Source organism: Panthera uncia, chromosome C2 (assembly GCF_023721935.1).
Source record: "Panthera uncia isolate 11264 chromosome C2, Puncia_PCG_1.0, whole genome shotgun sequence".
Taxonomy (NCBI): Eukaryota; Metazoa; Chordata; class Mammalia; order Carnivora; family Felidae; genus Panthera; species Panthera uncia.
The window spans coordinates 8,794,831-8,817,961 of NC_064810.1; the positions used below are offsets into that span (position 1 = coordinate 8,794,831).

At 48.4% G+C, this 23,131-nt stretch overlaps 1 protein-coding gene across 4 annotated transcripts in view; it reads right to left on the bottom strand.

Annotated features, from left to right (window-relative positions):
• The window catches only part of DOP1B (DOP1 leucine zipper like protein B), a 103,632-nt gene that overhangs the window by 11,435 nt on the left and 69,066 nt on the right, over positions 1 to 23,131 (bottom strand). For 3 of the 4 annotated variants that reach the window (XR_007457183.1, XM_049627892.1, XM_049627894.1), the window contains 14 exons: positions 20,583 to 22,212; positions 19,986 to 20,097; positions 19,157 to 19,345; positions 17,718 to 17,840; positions 15,594 to 15,728; positions 11,236 to 11,291; positions 9,842 to 9,946; positions 9,679 to 9,745; positions 7,707 to 7,851; positions 5,211 to 5,296; positions 4,885 to 4,994; positions 4,634 to 4,780; positions 3,574 to 3,635; positions 2,933 to 3,061 (listed from right to left, as the gene is read on the bottom strand). Coding sequence is in view for 3 of the 4 variants with exons in the window: in XM_049627892.1 (XP_049483849.1) it covers positions 2,933 to 3,061; positions 3,574 to 3,635; positions 4,634 to 4,780; positions 4,885 to 4,994; positions 5,211 to 5,296; positions 7,707 to 7,851; positions 9,679 to 9,745; positions 9,842 to 9,946; positions 11,236 to 11,291; positions 15,594 to 15,728; positions 17,718 to 17,840; positions 19,157 to 19,345; positions 19,986 to 20,097; positions 20,583 to 22,212 (3,096 nt within the window). In the remaining variant the exon portion in view is untranslated. The remainder of the gene's footprint in view (positions 1 to 2,932; positions 3,062 to 3,573; positions 3,636 to 4,633; positions 4,781 to 4,884; positions 4,995 to 5,210; positions 5,297 to 7,706; positions 7,852 to 9,678; positions 9,746 to 9,841; positions 9,947 to 11,235; positions 11,292 to 15,593; positions 15,729 to 17,717; positions 17,841 to 19,156; positions 19,346 to 19,985; positions 20,098 to 20,582; positions 22,213 to 23,131) is intronic. The other variant, XM_049627893.1, reaches the window with a different exon arrangement.

The following is a 23,131-nucleotide window of genomic DNA, read 5'->3' on the forward strand; positions in this document are numbered from 1 at the left end:
AACCACCTCCAGATTAAAGTCAGCACACATGCACATTTCACACATGCACATAACGCTTTTATATAATATGTACAGTATTATATTGCCTCTCCTCAGAGGTATGATTGCTTAGAACTGCTGGATGCTTCAATCCTGCCATGGTCAAACCACACCACTGTTTGAAAAAGGCTGTCGTCTACACTTTTCCTGTCCTACACATGTAATACTGTCTTTCTAGCTCTCTGGGCCTCACCCTAAACTTTAAAGGTGTGTGTGATGGGAGACGGGAGAGAACGAGCAGGTGTTTGCTCTCAGACTGGAAAGGCACGGGAAGGACTGCAAGGTGCTCTGGCCAACACGTTCTCCCTTCCAGTTTCCCCCTCTTGCCGCCACTGAAAGTGGACTTTCAGACGCTGCTGAGCAGCCGGGTGCGTAAAGCACCTGCTCGCACGCTGCACAGGCACGAGGGGCGGTGCTCCCTGCGGTCCTCTCTCCCTCCAGATCTTGTGGGGGTGCAACAGAGCTCGGCTTGGACTCTGCATTCAGCCAAAGTCTTTGGAGGTCTGCCGTTACCCTTACTGGCATTCCTGGGCGCCACCTGACCAAGTCAGCCTCCCGTCAGCAGTTCCAGAAAGGATCTGTCAGTATTTTGAACATTCGCTTTCACGTATTTCAAGTGTTCAGGGCGTTAGGATGTGAAAAATCTAATGTGCCTCACGTGTTGAAGTTATGTCAGTTTTGCTGTAAAGATATTTTATTATTGCAAATATATAGTTATAATTAGTAACTGTAAAAGCTATTAGTGTTCTGAATTAAGGCAATCAGGAGCTTTCAAATAGTCAAGTTGGGATGTGGGCCGACACTTACTACTAATGTCAAGATGGGATGCGGGCCGACACTTACCACTAATGTTAAGAGTAATCAGGATAACTTTGGGAAGAGGACTGCTTTGTGAGCTGACAGGTATTTATAAACATTTTTTTAAACGTTTATTTTATTTATTTTTGAGAGAGAGAGCGTGTGGGCAGGGGAGGGACAGAGAGAGAGGGAGAGAGAGAATTCCAAGCGGGCTCCTCACTGTCAGCACAGAGCCCGATACGGGGACCGATTTCAGGAACTGTGAGATCACGACCTGAGCCAAAGTCAAGAGTCGGACGCTTAACCGGCTGAGCCACCCAGGCGCCCCTATAAAACATTTTTTTTTAAAGGATAGAGTACGACATTTATGTCATAATTCCACCTGAAAACAACCCGAACGTCCTTCAAGTCACAGACTGGAATACTGTTCAGCAATAAAAAGGAGTATGCTGTTGATAAATGCAATGGAACAGATGACTCTCAAACACATGACACAAGTCAAAAAAGCCAGACTCGAAGGCTGCACCCTAGCTAATTACATTTCGGGCACTGTGGAAAAGACGAACCCGTATGAACAGAAGGCAGAGTAGCACTTGCCAGGGGCTGGGGAAGGGGAGGGGATGATTCCAAGGAGCAAAGGGAACTCTCCGGGGTGATGAAAATGTTCTGTGCGTTGACTGTGGTGGTGGTTACGTGACTATACGTGTTAATCCAATTCATAGAGCTGTACACCCAAAAGGGTGACTTTTACTTTATGTAAATTATAGCCTAGTAAACCCGACCCTCAAAAGAGGATTCACACCATAATTCTGATATTTGTAAAATTATGTTACACTAGTCTTTGTAGTATTAATTAAAAAATCTGTCAAGAATTGTATTAATTTTATTTGATTCCAATCAGGCTGTGAGTCTTAAGGAGAACATATTTCTTTTTGAGAATTCTTTCATATCGTGGAGAAGGGTGAACTTAGAATGCCCACTCCACCATCTCCACATTTTATGAGGAGAAAAACCCTTCAAAATCATGTATAATAGCTGCAATAATTCATGGGAACGCAAGCTGGTGCAGCCACTCTGGAAAACAGTATGGAGGCTCCTCACAAAACTAAAAACAGAACTACCCTATGCCCCAGCAATTGCACCACTAGGCATTTATCCAAGGGATACAGGGGTGCTGTTTCGAAGGGGCACATGCACCCCCATGTTTAGAGCAGCCCTATCGACAATAGCCAAAGTATGGAAAGAGCCCAAAGGTCCACCGATGGATGAATGGATAAAGAAGATGTGGTATATATATACAGTGGAGTATTACTCGGCAATCAAAAAGAATGAAATCTGGCCATTTGCAACTACGTGGATGGAACTGGAGGGTATCATGCTGAGTGAAACTAGTCAGTCAGAGAAAGACAAATATCATATGACTTCACTCACATGAGGACTTTAAGAGACAAAACAGATGAACATGAGGGAAGGGAAACAAAAATAATATAAAAACAGGGAGGGGGACAAAACAGAAGAGACTCATAAATAGGGAGAATAAACTGAGGGTTACTGGAGGGGTTGTGGGAGGGGGGAAGGGGCACTAAGGAATTTCCTCCTGAAATCACTGTTGCACTAGATGCTGACTAATTTGGACATAAATTTAAAAAAATAAAACAAAAGAAATAGCTGCAATAATTCATTTTTGAAGCAAAGAACAGACTGAGTATGAAGTACTGTTAAGGAAAGGCCAGGCACTTCCCCCAAATCCTGCTCCTTCACTAGCCTCGGTTGGTGCTGTGACCTCACAATATCTTGACTACAGGAGGGATCCAGCAGGGACAGTGCCGAGAAAGTACTGTCAGACTTTTAGAGACTACCTAGCGGAATCTAATAGCATTATAATAATTGAGTTTTAAAATAAAGCTTCAGATTCACCAATACATTTCTGGATTGTTCTTCTACGATTACCCCTGCCAAGTGCCTATCTCAACACTCAACCATCCTGCCAGAATGTGCCCTGGGCCGCTCTGGTAGCCGGCCCGAGTCAGCCAGTCAGGGGGTCTGCCATCCGGCAGAGGGGTGTGCTCAGGGCGAGGGAGGGTGGCCTTCTTACCTTGTATCAGAGGAAGGTACAGGTGGTACTGATCAAGTTCTCCACTGAAGACAGCAAAAGCCTGACGCTTGAGCAGCATCGCTTTCTGCTCGAAACTTGAGAACAGTTTTAAAGAACTGCTCTGCATGTCTATGATAAATACAGTCAGGAAGTTCCGTTTAGTGAGAAAAACGTAGTCAGAGGGAAGCGACAGGAAATTCACACTAGTGCAATTTCTATCCTTCCTGGTGAAAAAGTCGTGATCTTGACTAAGTAATTATGATCTTGTGGTTATTACTCACATATTTATTTGTAAACAGAAACATTTCTCTAATGATCATTAATGACAGGGAGTTGGAAGAGAGGATGAAGGACGGACAAGTACTCCTAATAAATTATGGTGAGTGAACCGATCCTTACTCTCTAAAAAGTATCCCTCCGCTGAAAAGCTGCCAAAAAGGTTGTCAGGGCCTTCTGGTCAACAGACTGGAACTGGGAAGGCTCATTCATTAGTCCTGACATGTTATGCACATTACATTATGGTCTGCAGCTTAGATGGCACCAGAAAAGATCCTAGTGGGGTTCTGAAATACGTGATAAAAGCTGATTATGATGTATTGGTTCTTTAAAAGTGACTTATGTGCACATAACATACAACTTACTCATTAGATCTTTAAACATGGTTTTCTCGTGAGTCAGGAGATGGTCAATAATGGACTTCCAACTGGATATTGAAAAAAGCAAAATTAGATATGTCAAGGATGACAGTCTGATTAAAGGCATTAAGAACACGCCCCCTCTTAGATATATTAAAGACTTTTCTGAAAAGTTACTGAAATGAATAGTTTTTATACAAGGGAAAGGTGAGCAAAAGCTCTTCATTTACACACTAAACACAGGCAACGAACAACACGGGAAAGAATGAATAATTCCCAGCTTATGGTAAACAAAGAATGGTTTTTTTCAAGAGTTGCCCTTGACTATGTTCACACAGGACGATGTTCACACGCTTGTGCTGATGGACACAAGCGGGGAGTAGTGGCAATAAACACCACCAGTTTTCAAATGGGGTCCCCAGGAGGGGTAACAGGAGCTCGAGATGGAAGCCACAGGACTCTGGGGGGAGGCAGGGCAAACTGTCAAGCTTTATGGACCGCTGACCAGTGTCCGCTCTCTATCCCTGCCGTTAATGAGGACATGTTGGGCCCCACCAGGGGGAGAGGCACTGAGTGTTTTTGTTGACCTTCCAGCAAAAGGCACTGGGAGTTCACGTTGTGTGTGTACCTCAATGGATCTCTGCCAGCAAAGTGTCTGGCCGGCTGCACGGTCTCTCTGGGAACCTGTGTAAGCTGAGACATGGGATAAGGACACCACGGTGTCACCAGTGGGCTCTGTCATCTTAGTGCCAGTGGAATATTGTGTGACTCCCAGATGGAGCAGTACCAGACCAGGGGCCACGGGAACCCTGTTTTGTGTGTTCTGGGGATAATACGCTCCCTTAATTGAGATTCTCCTGAGAAAAAAATGCACCTCTGTATTTTTAAAACGCCTGATCTCTCTTCCACGAACACAGTTAGCCTGCAAGCTTGTGACAATGACGTCCCGGGATCCGGGCTGATGCTGACCGCTCCCATTTCAAGTATGAGAATTAATTATGTAAACCGAAACCCTTTTTCCACCCAAGCATTTGCAGCACCCTTTGGTCAGGGCGGCGTTTCTTACTGTGCACAGCAAGTGTCCATCTGAAAGAAAGCAGGGTCCAAGAATAACTCCAGGACTTCTTTTTTCCAGGCTCGCTTGGTATAGGCGTAGCCACTCAGGGAGCTCAGCAGCTGAGCGCCGGCGCGGAAGCTGGGGGTGTTGTAGGCACTGAACAGGGGCAGGGAGGGAAGAGGGTCGAGGTCAAAGACTGTGCCAAGAAAGCCACTTGATGCATTTCCCATAAGCTAGTGTGCTACCTACGGGCAGGATACCTGTGATTGCGCAGGTACGGAAACACATAATAGAGCAAGCGGGAGATGAGCGGCACCGCCTTCTCCTTCTCGTCACTTCGATAAACCATGTCCAGGAGAGAGGCCAGGACCTACCGGAGCAGGACCACAAGAAGACAGAAACCTGCTGAAGCCAGCGACAGTGAGAGTCGGTCCTCAGGGTGGACGTCACCTCCCAAGAAAAGTCTGGGGTGCAGCTTGGGGCCAAGAGCGACTCCCGAGCTCCCCTGCGAGGGGCGGCCTGCCTGCACAGAGCGTGGAGCCGGCCGTCGGGCCCGCGAGGGAGGACCAGCAGGGGGCGCACTTACATCTGCCAGGAGAGACAGGGCCTGCACGCTGTATACCGACGGGGCGGACGCGGACACCATTGCTGCAGCCGTGGCGGTGGCATCTGCTGACAGAAAGAGGCGGCTGTGTTTCAGTCACGAAGGCTGGGCCACCATTCACGCCTCGAAAGCATCGCATGTACGTGTGACGAGTCCCTCTTCTCACGTGGAGTACGCAATGTCCTCCGTCAGCGTGCTCGACTCCACAGTAAGCATCTGGGCACTGTGATCAAGGGCGTCAGTGCCGACTCACTGTCTTCCTCCCCAGCTCTGTGCTCTGAATCGTTCTCGGGGCATCAACAGCCCCTTAGGTGATCCATCTGACAGCTCGGCCTCTGCGCCCCCTGACCCTCTTCTCTCTTCTGACAATCTTACTCTGCACCAGCTCTGTCGTCTGTCACCATCACACCCTTGATGTCATCAATTTCTCAACTCTCCACTTCCAGCCTCCTTCTCTGACTATATCTTATCTTTCCCGGGTCCTCGCACAGGCCACCAAATCCTTCATCGACTCCTCCAGGTCTGCCCTTCTCTGCCTCCCCACCTGCACCCACGGTCTGCCTTCTACCTGGGAAGCATCCCGACTTTTGCTGTTCTCTCCCTCTGAGGCACTCACCTGGAAAAATGCAAACCTGGAGAAACCCAAAGTTCGGCCTATGCAGTTCTGTGTAGGTAAGTGCTCTGGAGAAAACCAAACCACGAGACAGACCTCACTTTCCCCCATGACCATGAACCTCAAAAAGAACCTGATGGCTACCAGATGGCCCACCCATGGACCTTGGTGGTATGCTGGCTTCCCTTCTCTCCAACATAATTCAGATCCTCCTTTGATAACTATCAATACTCTCCCCTTGTCAGCTGGTAACCTCATTCATATTTCATGGAGAAAATTAATGGAAACAAACAGGACTCTGTCAGTTTGGCCACGATGAGTTCTTAATCTACAACATATATATCTGTGTTCTCTGCCTGGTCTCCTGTGTTGATAAACATGCCCCTAGCTCCTATGGGAAGACCATAATTCCATTTATGACACCAACCCTGGCCCCATGGCCATCAAGGGTTTTGCTTTCTAACCATCCTTTCTCTCTGTGGTATTTATTTCTTCTCTGCTGCACTGTTGTTTTTCTGTTTTTTTAGTTTGTTTATTTTGAGAGAGACTGAGAGAGAGAGAGAGACAGAGAGAGAGAGAGAGAGAGAGAGAGAGAATCCCAAGCAGGTTCCATATTGTCAGTGCAGAGCCTGACACAGGGCTTGAACCCACGAATAGTGAGATCACGACCTGAGCCAAAACCAAGAGTCAGATGCTTAACCAACTGAGCCACCCAGGCACACCTCTGCCGCACTGTTCGGTCACCACACAAATATGTGTTGGCATACTCCAATTTATTTATTTTTTATTTTTTTTAATGTTTATTTATTTTGAGATTGGAAGAGAGAGAGAAAGCAAGCCGAGGGACAGAGAGAGAGAGAGAGAGATGGAGGGAGAGAATCCCAAGCAGGACCCGTGCTGTCAGCACAGAGCCTGACATGGGGCTCGAACTCACAAACTGTGAGATCATGACCTGAGCCGAAATCAAGAGTCAGAAACTCAACTGACTGAGCCACCCAGGCGCCCCTGGCATACTCCAATTTAAAAACAAATCAAGTAAGAGATATTCTTTGGTCTTTGGTTCTACTTGGTTACTGTCCTATTGACAAGTGAGCTTCAGGGAGTTCTCTGCATTCATGCCGTCACTGCTGTCTCCTCCCCCTCCTTTTCTCCCCAGCCTCTTCTCTACCTACTCTGGTGTTCCCAGCCCAAAGGCTTCCATGTTGTTGAGCCCAGTGGGTCTCTGTCCGACTTGCCTCCATTTCTTGGCAGTCTTCCACTGTGTTATTCCTCCCTTCCTCTGGAAGCACTCTTATGTTTCTGTGACCCTACGCTCTCTTGGTTTTTGTCCAATCCCAGTGACCACCTAAGTGTCTTTTCTGGCTCTTTCTCTGACATCTCAAATTTAATACTTGCAAAACCAAGCTCAATTTCCTGTTCCGGAATGTTATTTGTCTTTTCCACCTCAATAAATTGTGTAAGCTAAAAACCAAAGTCATCCTTGATTGCCTTTTTTGTTAACCACCACATCCAGCCCATGAGCAAGTTCTGTGGACTCTGCATCTAAATCAGTCCACCTTTTTGTATCGCCCTTGCCTCTAAGCCAACACTGTCTCTTGCCCACACCACTGTGAAATCCTTTTAGTTTTTAATTTTAATTAACTAATTAATTTGAGGGGGGGGGGAGAGAGCATGAGTGGGGGAGAGGGGAAGAAGGAGAGAGAGAGAGAATCTGAAGCAGGCTCTACACAGCACAGAGCCTGATGCAGGGCTCGATCCCACGACCCTTGGATCATGACCTGAGGCAAAATCAAGAGTTGGACGCTCAGCGGACTGAGCCACCCAGGCACCCCAGCAGGTATCATTTTCTGACCCCGTGTACCTACCACACAAATCTTCCTCAGCATCAGATTCTTCTAGAGAGATCTGAGGCTGGGCCTTCACTTCCAGGTTTCTACTTAGCCAGCTGGTTTGTTCCAAGGAAGAGCCAGCAATGTTCCCTACAGCTTCTAGGATTTTTTGAGTGACTTCCTGAAAAGAAGAAAGGAAGTTAGCTCAGGAAAAGACGCTGAAATGCCTAAAACCACACCATTCGGTAGAAACGTTAACATAGGTCACGACTATGAACCACACAGGTAATGTGAAGTTTTCCAGGAACCATATTAGAGGGTCAGAGGAAACAAGTTCACAATTTCTAACCTCATATACCCAAAACATGATCGACACGTAATCAATATAGAAATTATTAATGAGATTTCACACTCTTTTTTTGCACTAGACCTTTGAAATCTGATGTGCACATTCAATTCAGACCAACCACATTTCAAGTGCTCACCAGCCACAGGGGGCTAACGGCTACCATACTGGCCATCATGGGCATGCCACAGAGAAACAGGAAGTTATAGCTGCACACTGCCATCTAGCAGATTTGTTTCCGGTGTCTTTGGGGCCATGGGTCCTTGCTAGAATGGCATCCTTCGATAATTTAACAAGAAATAAAATTAACTGAATTAAGTTGACTCGATGAGGGTGAAGTGAGGAACGATTCATATCAGGAGTATAATCAGTAAAGAATCTGGCCAAGTAGCTGGGATGGAGGCAGAAATGCTGAGCCCCTTTCTCAAGCCAGCACCATCAAGTCTCACCAGCAAAGACTGGCTGCACATCCTTGCCGTCTGAGAACGGAACAATCCTGACATAGACCGTAAGCCCAACTGGTGGGCTGGGGTGGTCAGGCACAGAGCGAGAGCACTGCCAGTGGGAAGAGGGGCACACGTGAGGGAGCTACCTTCAGCGAACCCGGGCAGGGGTGCGGTGTGGCCGACGGTGGCAAGAAAGAGCAAGAAAAGAGACTGAGGGCTCGGAGGGTATCCCACTTCCCACGCAGCGAGTGGGCAGGGAAAAGGTGTAGGTGTGCCTTGAAGCAGGGGTGAGGAGTTGGGGTGTCAGGGAGGCTGGGCATCATGAGATGGGAGCAACCAAAGGGAGCGGGGTGAGGCACACCAGCTGCCGTGACCCCCGAGGCCAACGCTACTGCCAGAACAGACAGAAGGCAGGGGCGCGCTGTAGGTAATAGGCCACGAGGCAGGTGGCCTTGAGAGGCTAGTCTGGGAAGTGCTGTCCAAGTACTGGTCGTGCAGCGTCAGCTTTCTTCCCCACAAGTGGAGGCCACGCGGGTCCCTGGGTTGTCTAACTAAGCCTGACTGTGCTTTAAACCGTGCTCCAGTGGATCAGCACTGGAACCGGAGAGACCTTTCACAAAAGCTAGGGATAATGGTCAGCAGTAACATCCCCAGGGCTGTAAAACTGATACACTAATCCTTCGGTTTAACTCGAAGCCATGGCTCCAAAAGCCCCTCAACCAACGATTCTAATGGTTGCAAAATCGTGATTTCCTGACCCCGCCATTCCGTTTGTAGTTGGCATTTTACTCTAAGGCTTCCCTTCTCCTGGGGTGAGTTTCACCTTTACTTTTCTTAGGTTTTTGGAAACTTCCTGTGAGCAAATACTGCTTAAGCAAGGAGGGGCCAGAATGGTTTCAAGGACAGAAATCCATGTGTACGGAGTTGCTGTCCTAACGCTGTGCAGGAGGCGTCTCCACCTCTATCTGTGTGCGGTTGGGGGGAGGGGGCATCGTGTCAATCCCTAGCGGACTGCTCAGGCCGGACGCAAGAACTTCAGCAGGAGACCCCGGCCCGGGTCCCTCGAGCCTCCGAAAGACAGTAACGAGGGAAGTAAGACGTGACGACAAAGATCTAAGAGCCGATTCTGCCCAGTGCTGATTATCCACGAGCACGTCCTCTAAAGGCGGCCACTACTCCTGGAACGGTGGCATCGCCACCCTTTTCACACACAGACCTGCAGGTCTCTTTGGTCCTTCTTGCTTTCCAGGTTGGGAGTTCTCGTCACAAAGTCGTTCAGCATGCTGTTGAGAGACAAGCAGCTTCAGACTAAGAATGTTGCAGGAACAAGATGTATTCCGGCAGGAAAACACGGTGACGTGACTGCTGGGGCACGGTACCTGAGAAGCAGAAAGTATCCAGGCGGAGCTAGATTCAACTGTACGGATTCCTTTAGCACGCCCAACAACGAAGGAAAGTTCTCTTGCAAGGCCGTGACTGGGAGCCTATGTTTAAAAAACCAGGAAAAAATAACCCGACGGTGAAGAAGTCAAAACATACATTATAAGCACATTTTAGGTCCAGGCAGTTGGAAAGCAGAGGGCATATGGCCTATCTGACTGACCTCTTTGTTCTTGTTCAAATTAAAATACGCACGGGCTACATTTTTGTATTCTGGCAAGAACCTGGGGAGTCTGGAGACCAGAAATCCTGCTGCTGACAAGTCAGATGCTCCCAGTTTCCTGTGTATCAAATAAAGGCCTTGAACCAGAGGACTATCTGACCCCTTGGGCCAGTCTAGCTCTAATATCTGGTCTTTCCAGTGTCGCAGCCATCAGCCCACAAGGTCACCCGCCAGGAGCTGATCTTCAGTAGTTTTCATGGTGAGGCCACATAGCGCGACAGGCCGCAGCCCAAGGGCCCCAGGTTCAAGTCCTGAGCCACCTCAGCAGTGCCTCCCCTGCAAGAGGAGGAGGATGGAAATCTGCAGCTGCTGACGGCTCATGGGTCACTGAGACCACCGTAATGCTGAGACCCGCCAGCATTACAAAGCACAGCAGTGACCACCAGGACGGACGTGACCAGCTCCTCTTTAACCCCTGGAAGAAGGAACTGGAAAATCGCTTGTGGGCGAAGTATCGACAGCGGGTTCGAACTTAACCCCAGACCCAGGGACTCCTGGGACTATGACGCTCGGATCTACCCGCCTGTAGCCGTGGGGGTGGCAAGCTGCAAGAAGCTTGGCCCGAGAGCCTTGTTAACCAAGGAGCTGGGACCTGGTTGTAAGACTGCCTGACCGTGCAATTCCCGCCACACGAGAAGGGGGCTATGTCCCCCACTTCGCCTTTGTGACTGCGACAGAGGCAGCCCCGCACGGTGGGTCCGGTAAGGCTTCCCTTCCACCTGGGGAACCTGCTTCAACCTCCCCTGTAGCAGAGGCTGAAAACAGACATGAAGCTCACAGGCAGAAACCACAGGAAAGCACCGAGGACTCAAAACAATCACTTCTCCTTTTTCTAAGTCTTTAACACTTTGACGCCGAATGTGAAGTGTTCAAGGGACAGCACATGGATTTTACAAAGTCCGATTAGATTTCTGGAGAAGAAGGAAGAGCCTCAGGGCATTCATTCTCACACCTTGGGAAGAAACCAGGCAGGACACCTTCAAGATGCTTTCTGAACTAAGGCTCTCCAGTTGGCAAGAAATGCAATTGGGAGTCATGTTTACAATCAGCGCAACTGCATCTGTGCAGTGATTGCTGCGATTGAGCAAAGTTTGTGAAGGGTTGCCTTACCTTTGGATGAAAGCATAGCAAAACTGCAACACAGGGATATCCACGAGCGGTGCTTTCTGAAAATGAAAGTGAAACCAATTACTCCAAGTTGGTTAGGAAATAAGGTTAAAAAAAGAATTAGAATACAAAACGAAAGAGAGTCTATATCCTCACAAAGAAAGGATTTTAGCCAGAGTCTCTCAGATGGGATAGCACATGTGAAAGCAGCCCCCAAGTGTGACAAAACACATGCACACTGTGAGGTCCCAAATCATCACCGCCCTTCTTACCAGACTTCAGGGCGAGTCCCCTCCAGGCTTGTAACAAGTATTTGGGGGAAGCTGTGGTGTAATAAAACTCTGGTGGCCCAAGTGGACCCTCATGAGTGCATGCGACTCACTACCGACAAGAGACAATAAAAAGTTCTAATTCTTAGCTCAAGGAATTCCCTCAAACCCAGCCCAGACAACTTCCCTACATCCCAAGGGATTGGAGCCACTTAGAAATTGGTTTTGAAAACATATTTTTTTTCTCTTCTTGCTTATAAAAAGCTATTTGTGGAAGTTATGGAAGTTGAACTGATTAACTAATCAATAAAATGTAATTTTGTTGTTTGAACAGTCAAAAACCAGCCAGCCAGACGAGATCTAATGGGTTTTTTTAATGTTTATTTATATATTTTGAGAGAGAGCAGGCACACGCATGAGTGAGGAAGGAAGAGAGAGAGAGAGGGAGAGAGGGTCACAAGCAGCTCCACACTGACACAGGGCTCAATCTCACAAACCTGGAGATCATGACCTGAGCCAAAATCAAGCCCGACACTCAACTGACAGAGCCACCCAGGCGCCCCCTCGTGGTTTATTTCTAGCCCACGAGTTGCAGATACTTGTAGAATTTCAAGCCACATGAAGGAACAAAACTACAAGGGCCTGCCTGGTCCACAAAAGCCGTCACAGAGCCTCCTTCCGGAGGACAGCTCCCTCTGGTTCTGCAGCTGTAATGCTGAGGGTCAGTTTCCTGACACCTGAGACTGGCTCAGAGTTATAGATGCAAAGTCACCGAGGATCTGACAGTTTCTCCAACCCTGCTCCTCTCTTCAGGGTTGATTACTTTAGTATTTATGTACCAGAACGAAAGACGACAAGTCTCCCGGGCATTCGAGGGAGGCCCCGGGGGCAGACGTCCAACACACGCCGTGGACATCTCCCATGACATTTCACAGCTGATCCCTTAAGGGCTTCAACAGCGCCATCATCCGGGCCTCGTGGCGCTCATGTTTAGGTTGGCTCGTCTTCTTTTCCCAACTAGAACACAGCTGACTGAGGGCAGACACGGTTTCACTATTGAGGATTCCCTACCCCCGAAGCACAGTTATCTTCAGTTTTGGAACGAAGGAAGGGCACAGCTGACTGGCTGGAGGACCTCGCAGGCCTGTGCCACGTGCCACTGGCTGGAAGACCACTACCCTGCGCCACGTGCAAGGGGGGCCCTTCTGGAGGAAGACGTGACCAGAGGCAGAGTTGTGCTCCAAGACAAGCAGAGCTATGAACATGGCCTAAGACCTTCTTGGCCAGTTTTCTCACATACAGGGTGACAAATGGCTGAGAACAGTGCTTATTCCAGGGTTCAGCTTTGGTTTGCCATCCTGGGTGAGAACTTTAAAATTCAAAGCTATATTCCTTTGTTATAAAACTTTTTTATTGTAATAAAGTGTACATAAAATTTACCATTTTAACCATTTCTGTTTTTTTTAATTTTTAAAAACCATTTATTTAGCTTTTGAGAGAGGGGGGGGGCAAGGGAGGGGCAGAGAGAGAGAGAGAGAGAGAGACAGAGACACACACACACACACACACACACACACACACAGAATCCAAAGCAGACTCCAGGCTCTGAGCTGTCAGCACAGAGCTGGATGCAGGGCTCGAACCCACAAGCTATGAGATCATGACCTGAGCCAAAGTCAGACACAACTGACTGAGCCACCCAGGCGCCCCTCATTATAACCATTTCTACGTGTCCAGTTCCGTGGCGTTAAGTTCCTTCACAATGTTGTGCAGCCATCTTCACCAGCCGTCTCCAGGACTTTTTTATCTTCCCAAACTGAAACTCTGTCCCCGTTCAACAGTAACTCCTGTCCTCTCTCCTCCCACTTCTGGCAACACTACTCTGCTTTCTGTCTACACAACTGAATATTCTAGAGACGTCCTATCAGTGGAATCCTTTCACTTTGGTCCTTCTGGGACTGGCTTCGCTTGACATGTCCTCAACGTTCATCCGTGTTGCAGCAGGTGTCAGAATTAACTTCCTTTCTAAGGCTGAGGAATACCCCGTTGCATGGATGCACCTGCTTTGGTTTATGTAATCATTCGTCGATGGATACCTGGGGTGCTTCTCCCCTTTCACTTCTGTGAGCAACGCTACTACAAACACTGGTATACAACAAATACCTGTTTGAGTGAAACTGTAATTTTATTTATTTTATTTTATATATTTTTAATGTTTACTTTGGAAAGCGAGAGCGTGCGCGCATGCTCAGACGTGCGTGTGAGCGTGGGGGAGGGGCAGAGAGAGAGAGAGAGAGACACAAAATCTGGAGCAGGCTGACAGCTCAGAGCCTGACACAGGGCTTGAACTCATGGACCACGAGATCTTGACCTGAACCGAAAGTGGATGCTTCACTGACTGCCCTACCCAGCTGCCAAAAAAAAAATTTTTTTTTTCAGTAAAACTGCATTTTTAAATAATCACTTTGACCGTTCCACTAGTTTCCATTTAGGTAATTATTCTTATACTTTTCCTAACAATTTTAAATCACTTCATAGAATGCAATTATTTCAAGGCTGAAATAAATGCCTGCTTTCTATCAAATTAATGAATTAAGAACAAAAACAGCTCCTATGCTTTCAATGAGGCTCCCCGCTTTGGTAAAAACAAAAACCTCTGGGAAGCCTGGCTGGCTCGGTCAATGGAGCATGTGACTCCTGTTCTTGGGGTTGGGAGTTCAAGCCCCATGTTGGATGTAGAGTTTACTTAAAAATAAAATCTTACCAAAAAAAACAAAAAAAAAAAAAACAAACCCCAAGTGGTTTTGTTTCAAAACCACTGTATGTGACTGCACGAGGCCTTGGGCAGCAAGGACTCCACACCCGCTATGCAAAAACGGCCTGCAAAACCATAGGAGCCTCATGGTCCCATCCTAGCTCTCTACACACCACGGCTTCTGCTGCAGCCAGATGAGATCTCTTCCTTCTCAGAATGCCTCACGTGAGTCCTGTCCTCTGACCCATTTTTTTTTTCTTTTATGTAAAAATTACCAAAGTTTGAATTCTGGTCAGAGCTCTCTTCTCCACCAGGCCTCCACTTTGGCCCACGAGGACTGACTTTCAGCAGAAATGATCCCGTCCATCCCCCACGCTAACCTGAACAAACACCACCAGGGTTTCTAGCAGCTCAAGGTGGTGTCCCTCAGGTGATGACCCCAGCCCCCTTAAAATGCCTGCCCACGAGAGTTCAAGGCTGCCAGAACAATCGACCGTGTGCTCAGTCGGCACCCAACAGGCTCCTGACCTTCCTTCTCAGAGCATTTATTAAGGAAAGTGTAGTTATAAATCCTTCCTCTGTCCTTTGAGATGCACATACATTCCTTACAACAGGACTGTCTTCCTCAAGGAGCTGGGAGCCGTCCTCTGGAGTACCATCATTGGGAAAGACAGGGCCCTTGTCTCCCAGTCTCCGGGAGGATAGGAGCCTACCTTCCACGAGCACCGGTCAGCAAACCCAACAGCCTACTCACAATGACCAATCCCCTTCCCCGCTTTTTTGTAATTTTCTACTTCCCTGGCTTTGCTGGAGCCCCTGCTCCTTCACGCTTCCTACTCCTCCGTTTCTCAAAGAACTCTGTTACCTCTGCACAGATCAGAACTGAGGTCCGCGCTCTCCCCTAACACCGTAGCTACGGAATAGAAGTTGGCCTTTACCACCTTCACCTAGTGTCTGGCTTTGCTTCTCTTTGATGCCTCTTAGGCTGCTAGTTCCTCGAGGCAGGTGTCATTTCCTCTTTCTAAAGGTTTTGTTCAACTTGGCATACTGCAGGCACTTGGTAAGAACCCACTCCCAGGCAATGCGTGCCGCAGCAAGGAGGGAACGATGAGAGATGGCCGCTGACCTCCGGTGGTTCCCACCTTCAAACAGGTGCACCAAAGCCCTCTGGGCACACTTCATGTGGCCTCCTCCAAGCCCAGCAAAATACCTCCATGCCACCCCCCAGGGAATCCTAGCTGCTCCTGAGACTTCTGCTTCCCTTCCAAACACAATTTATAAGACACAGAGACAGGAGGGCGCCACGCATTCATCTGGAAGATCCCCAGGCTCCTGACCTCGTCCCCTCGGATTTGTGGCGGCCTCTTCACCACCTCCTTTGCCAGGTGAAGCACCGTGTCTGTCTGCAGGGTGCTGAGCGCACAAATCAAGTCGACAAGGGTCAGCTGGGATGTGCTTGCCGCCGGGACAATCTGCCAAGGAAAAGAATAGTTCCCTTAAGGCTCACAGAGAGAAAACAAACATAAGAACAATGCACAGAAAGTCTTCTATAAGAGCTGCCCCCAGAGAAAGAACTTTGATATTTTAAATAAATATTTAAACAAAAACTGGGTAAAGGACTCTCTTGGTGGGGACAAAGAGTGAGCTAAGCATTTAATCACTGTGACAGAATTAGCATCTGACATACATTAGGAATAACAGGTGCAGTTGATGATGGGGCAGTGACACTGGTACGTTCAAGCTCAGAAAGCATTTATTTATTTATCAAAAACAATTTTTTTCAACATTTATTTATTTTTGAGAGAAACAGACAGAGTGTGAGTGGGAAAGGGGCAGAGAGAGAGAGGGAGACAGAATCTGAAGCAGGCTCCAGGCTCTGAGCTGTCAGCACAGAGCCCGACACGGGGCTTGAACTCATGAGCCATGAGATCGTGACCTGAGCTGAAGTTGGACACCTAACTGACTGAGCCACCCAGGTGCCCCAGAAAGGATTTATTTTTTAAAGTAATCTCTACACCCATCATGGAGCCTGAACTCACAACCCCAAGATCAAAAGTTGCATGCTCCACCAACTGAGTCAGCCAGGTACCCCTCAGAGAGCATTTTAGAAACAGATACACGTAATTTGAAGGAAGCAGGCTGACATTGAAAGGGAGCCCTAGAAGTATGAGGATGGTAACAGAGAAAACAGATAAATCAGATTCTTGACGGTTGGCCTTGGCAGGAAATCCCAGGGATGGGAGACACATCTTTTTTTTTTTTTTTAATGTAGGGCTTGAACACAGGGCTTGAACTCACGCCCCTGAGATCAAGACCTGAGCTGAGAATCAAGAGTCAGATGCCCAACTGACTGAGAGCCACCCAGGTGCCCCCGGAGACACATTTTTGATGTCGAGTCTCTATAATGTGGCTACATGCACTTGGAAGGATCAGACTTACCACCAGTGAATACCCCACAGGTGCTAAGCTGGGTGGCCTGGGCCACCAACCTTTCATGCCTCCTCAGGGAATAGGAGCCTATGTTGGACACTGAGATAGTGTCCAGGGGGTGGGAAAGACCCTCTGAGGGAGGTGTGACGTAGGAACCTAGATGGTCAAGAGAGAAAAAAGGAAGAGGCTTGTGTTGGTTTTGCAGAAATAAACCAAGTCCCTTGAGGACTGAGTGATGGACCACAGTGAGTGGATAAAGAATGGATGAAATGCGAAACGAAGTTATCTTTGGGAACAGGAACGTGAGGATTTGAATCAGGTATAAACTTTTGTAAGTACTATTTTTACAAATTAAAAAGCCTATGGGTCCTGGGTGATAATGATGTGTCAAAAAGTAGGTTCCTGACTGTAACAAACACACCACTTTGTGGGGAGGTGTTGATAATGGGGGACACCATGCGTGTGTAGGGTAGGGGATACTGGGGAAATCTCTGTACTTTCCCCTCAATTTTGCTGTGAACCTAAGACTTCTCTTAAAACAAAAAGTAAAGTATCTTATGGTTTAAAAACATCTATAAGAGGGGCACCTGGGTGGCTCAGCTGGTTAAGTGTCCAACCCTTGATCTCGGCTCAGGTCATACATGATCTCTGGGTTCATGAGTTCAAGCTCCGTGTCAGGTTCTGTGCCAACAGCGTGGAGCCTGCTTGGGATTCTCTGTCTCCCTCTTTGTCCCTCCCCTGCTTGCGTATACACATTCTCTCTTTCTCTCAAAATAATCTCAAAAAGATAATAATAGAAAAAAGTCACAGAGAGATCCGAAAGCAGAAGCCAGGGGTAGCTCCCTGCCCGCCCGCCTGCCCGCCTGCAGTCCCAGCTGGAGTGAGACACGCCTGTGTCATCTACGCATTTAAAGCAGTGAAAGCACTTCAGCGGTTTCCCGAGCCGGCCTTTAACACCACCGTCACTTGCATGTGACTCTGGTGATCCTGGCAGAGCAAGTTTAAATACAACTTTGATTTTTAAACTCTACCTTCATCTTACTGAGGCGTTTAACCTTCTTCCTGCTCCATACTGCTGCAACAGCGGCTGTTAACTGAACTCCCAGATGCGCCGTCAAGGGGTTCAAGAAGTCTAAAATTTTTTGTCGTATGGTCTAGAACACGGGAAAAAGAAGAGTTATGGCAGAGTGGGGCCGGGGCCACTACGCAGCGCCTGTAACGCAAGGAGTAGAAGCCCGCTAGCTGGCCTCCGGAAGGCTGCCCCGCAAGCCCAGCCCCAGTCCGGTTCCCTGGTCACATGCCATCAGAATGTCCTGCGTTTCCTCTCACTGTTTCTCGTCATTACTTTTAAACTGGAGGGTAACGGCTGTGTCTGCCGTGAGCACAGGGACTTCTTCCATCTTGCTCACCGGGTATAAACAAGGCCCAGCACACAGCCGCAGGCACGCAAATATTTGTTCGAATGAATTTACTGAGCACGTACTATGCCCCTATGCCTATATTTAATATCATTCATTTATTTATTTATTTATTTATTTATTTATATATCACTTTAGATACAACGAGCACATGAGGGAGATATCCTCCTTCCTGGGTCCTGGGTCCAGCCTCAGGGCTGCCTTATCAGATGTATAACTGACTGCAAAGCACTCACTCTCTCTACGCCCCAGTGTTCTTGTTCCTAACTTGGGACTAATAAGAGCGCTTACCTCCTATGTGAGGGCTAGATATGCTAATAAATGTACAGCACTTTGGACGGTGTGTGCTTTCAACCAAAGAAACTCCAGCACAGAGAGCCTAGTGAACTTTCCCAAGGTCCCAGGGAGCTGAACCCAGGCTCCCCAGCTCCCCATGCTCTGAACCAGTCCACCCAGTCTGGGCTGCTGGATGCCTGAGTGAGCCCAGAGGCCACACCTGGCACTGGGTGGTCAGCAGACACAAGACATGGCCAGATAATTCCAAGCCGCCATACCTGGCAAACAGAGACTGTGAGCCACGTGCCCGGATGCTTCTAAGGCAGAGACCGTTAGAACTGGGGGAGAGCTCAGTAAACCAGAAATACTCTGGGCTTTGCATTTCTGGTTTAGTAAAAAAACTCAGTGACACCCTAAATTCTGCCTTGACGTGCCCATGTGTCCAAGGCAATATTAAAAGCTGGACATAAGAGACAAGCTGTGTTACAGAAATGCTTGAGAGCAATAGGAAAGATCTTTAAACCCCCAGAAACTTCTAGTTTAAAAGAAAAGGGTGAAAGGAAAAAAATAGGTTAAAAACTCACAAAGCCTTTTAGTCAGGAATAGGAAAGTTATTCTAACAAACTAACTGGAGGTTTCTATCTCCGACTTATGCCTAACTTGGGTTTCACTGAGCACACACTGATTATTTATGTACATATTCCTGTACGTACTTATTTTTGGTGGGACAACACAAGACAAAAGAAATAATCAAACCACAGAGGAAGTTCTCTCACTTTGGTGGTTTTAAAGTAAACGGAAGAGGATCCCTTCGTGGCTCCAAGGAGATCGACGGGTCTCTTGTGAGTCTCCTCCTTTCTGAGAACATTCCAGAGAAGGGCCATGGTGTTAACGATTCGAGGCAACTCTTCCAGAATGGCATTCTTGGCATTTTTCAAATTGGTCGGATCGCTTACAGCAGTGGTCTAAGAATTGGAAATGAACATGAGTCTCGGCTGTGTGTGTGGCAGAACTAGATAACCAGAATCCGGTGATCGCCAGGGCACCAGTGGGATGGGAGTCTGGGCCGTAGCACTCACACCTCTGACAAGTCCCACAGGCCGGGATCTGGACGCAAAATGCTTCCCTGTGCATTTCAACCCATAGCCTTCTTTCTAAGAGGAGCCCCTGGGAGTCCGAGGCCCCACGTCACAGACTCCTTTGGTCATCCGGCCAAAGCAGCAGCTGCATTCTAAAATTTTAATCCCCAACAGGTCAGAGCAACTAACAGCTAAAATGGCTTCAGACTGCAGATTTCACAAACGCCATGAGGTCAAGTAAAAAATATGTCCGAGAAAGAGGACATTTTATCCCATTTGGTTATTGATCTAACACTGGGCACTGGGAAGGAGCCCCAGGGAACGCCAGAAGAACAAACTACACTTGTTTACTTTCACACAGCCTTGTGCATGCATATTTGCATATGCACTTCATTTGCAAGCATACATTTGCATACATATTTTCATTACTCACATGTGCTGCACATTTCTTATTTGAACCGGTCATAACCCAACGAAGACAAAACAATACAAGAAAATTGCCTCAAACTCGGAAAAAAAATTTTACCTTCTTGTTTTGGTTGGGTTGTTCCAAAAGACAAAAGTGAGTAATGGTTGTCAGACCTTCCAAAAGAGTGAGTGGATAATCCGGAGAGATGTTTTCCCTCTTGGCGGTTATGCTTTGGTGAAGAAATGAGAAACTTGTTTTGAGAATTTTTAAAAACGAGGCTGTAAAGTATTTAATCCTACCTAGAAACACAGAAACCAGAGAGACAGCGGTATCTTAAATAAACCGGGGCCCTCATACTGAAATAGTTATAATAACCATGGGCATCCTTTGTGCAATTTTACGTAAAGTTCATACGGTCATTCTAGAAAAATGTTTTCAGATGTTTTAGAATTTCTGTGAAGGTGATGCATGTTTTTAGTTTTGTTTTGCAAAAACAACGGAGAGCGACGGCAATACTCAGCTGGGCTGGGTATCTGTGTAGAATAAAAAGTAAAGGATGGGAGCATTTCGTTCCTAGATACCCCTCCTGACGACGCTAGACAGGCGGCTGATCAGGCTGAAATTATTCTCCAAGTGGCTTCTACGGCAAATTAGTCATTCCTCGAAAAAAACTGTCACTAAGGCAAGAATAGCGTATCAAAGGGTTGGCCGTACCTGATAGAGAGCTTCACAGATTCACTTTCATACTGCTTGACTAGCTCGTCCAAATTTTTGCAAATCTGGACAATGAAAGGTGTCACCGTCCAGCCCAGGGACTTTCCGAAGTACGGCAAGGAGTGCGTGACCAAGCTCACCCAGGCCGGGTGCATGCCGTAGCCGTAGGCCGGCTGCAGCCCTCGCACCACGGCGGACACCAGCAGCCCCTGGGAGGTGAGCGGGTGGGGCTGCACGTACTGCAGGGCGCTGATGGCCTGCTGGAAGTTCAGGGCTTTCCGCCACTCCCGGGACAGTTCTGGCTGATTTTCAGCCTCCTCTTGGACCTGGCCCAGGTGATGTTCCAAGACGATCAGCACCTGCAGGAGCTTCAGCAACTCGATCTGCAGCGGGTGCTCGCTCCAGATCTGATCCTGGCCCAGGTTGATGAGACTCTCCTCGAAGAGGCTCTCCTCCTGCAGGGCCCGGCCTCGCTCGGCGGTGGCCAGGCCGTAGCGCTTCTGGCTGGTGTACATGGACGCCGACAGCGAAAGCAGGACAAACTCCTGAACTTTGCACCTCTGCAGCAAGCTGTGAATGAACTCCACATTCTTCCCCTCGGCGGACTTGGCCACGGAGACCAGCTGGGTCATGATTCGAATCAAAACCTCCACGCTCTTGACCTGCACGTCCCGGTTGCCGAGCGTGTCTCGGTGGGAGACCTTCAGGTAACAAGGGTAATAGCTGCGCAGGAAACTCAGGCACAGGTAGGTGAGGAGCTCGATCAGCAGCGAGTGGGGACACACGCTGGGAGACTGGGTCTGGAGCTTCCCGTAGAAACTCTGGCCGATGAGGGCCTCCTGGTGGCGAGCGAGCAGGTTGGAGATGAGGTTGAGGTGCGCGGTGGAGCTGGTGTCCATGCTGGTCCTGGACACCGCCTCGATGAACTCCTTGGGGTTGGTCTTGAGCACGGCCTCTAACGCGGAGAAGGCGTACAGAACCCTCCGGGAGTCGTAGGGCTGCAGGTAGAGCAGAATGTGCTTGAACAAGGCCTCGATGGTCTCCTGCCTTTCCCGCTGCTGCTTCAGCAGCCGGGACGCACTGAGGGCCTGGAGCTCCAGGTCGGCCTCCTCGTCGCTGGACAACGACTCGGACGCCCGGGTCCTGTCTGAGTCCACGCGCGCCAGGCTCAACTTGGCAGTGGGCTTGAAGCTTTCGGCCTGGAAGGCCGCCAGCAAGGCCGAGCGCTGGGGGTAGGCCCTGCCAGCCGTGGGGATGGGCGCGCAGCAGTTCTCCTCGTCGCTCAGCTCCTGCGGGTCGTGGGAAGGAGAAGAAAAGGAGGACGTGTTCTCACTGTCCGTGTGGGCAGAGCTCGTGTCCGCAGACTCCGTGCGCTCGCTGCTGTCCACGGCGCTGCAGGCGGGCCCGTCGGGAAGGTCCACGTAGTAGGGCAGGTCGTCCTCACTCGGCTCGCTTCCTGGGGGGCACTTCTCTGGTTCCTTCTCCACCTCGGCCCAGATGGCCTCGCGGTCGACGGTGGTGAACTGGTTCAGAGACGCACCTTCCTCCGAGCCGCCTTCCTGGAGCTCGGACGCGCCACCCGCCTCTTTGAAAGGCGTCTTCTGCCGGTGAAACCAACGGTGCAAGTCTTCTGGAAATTACAAAACGACAAATGACTTCAGAACAGGAGGGTCAGCCACGATAAGTCAGTTCTAGAACGATCTTTATCTTAAAAAGCCAGACAGAAAGATCAATGTGGATAAAACTCCCCCAAAAAACTATAACAACTGGAGTCCACACTGTATTACGGACAAAAGGCAGACAAGTAAACCAACTTTTACGGGGAGGGTGATTTTTAAAAATGCGTATTATTTTGTTCGGCAGTTTCCTTTCAAGAAACGTATCCCACAGAAACGAAAGCAGAAAGTTTTCAAAGCTGTAAGGGTATTCGTTGGACGGTCACGTGTGAGGATAAACCGGGAAGTGAACACAACATGTAGACTGGAAAAAACCTCAGCTCACGCATGCAATGAAGTGCTACTCGGGTTTTTAAAAGATACGTGTCCTGATACGGAGCAGTGTGTGGGATATATTACATGAAAAAAGGAAAATCAAGGGGCGCCTGGATGGCTCAGTTAGTTAAGCGACCATTCGACTCTTGGTTGTGGCTCAGGTTATAACCTTGTGGCTTCTTGGTAGTGTGGGACCTGCTTGGGATTCGTGTCCTCCCTCTCTCCCTCCCTCTCTCGCTCTCTCTCCCTCTCTGCTCCTCCCCCACTTGCCCTCTCACTCAAAATAAATAAATTTTTAAAAAAAGGAGGGGAAGAAAAATCAAGCTGCAGAATCAGGTTGTGGTGAATGAGCTCATTTACATGAGAGCATCTGAAATACACAGCTATGAAAAAAATCTAGAAGACTATCAAACTATTATCCGTACCTAGCTCTAATCGCATTTCAAGGGACTTTGATGTATGTTTTTACTTCAGTTTTTTTCTTTAACGTTTATTTATTTTTGAGACAGAGAGAGAGCACAAACAGGGAAGGGTCAGAGAGAGGGAGACACAGCATCT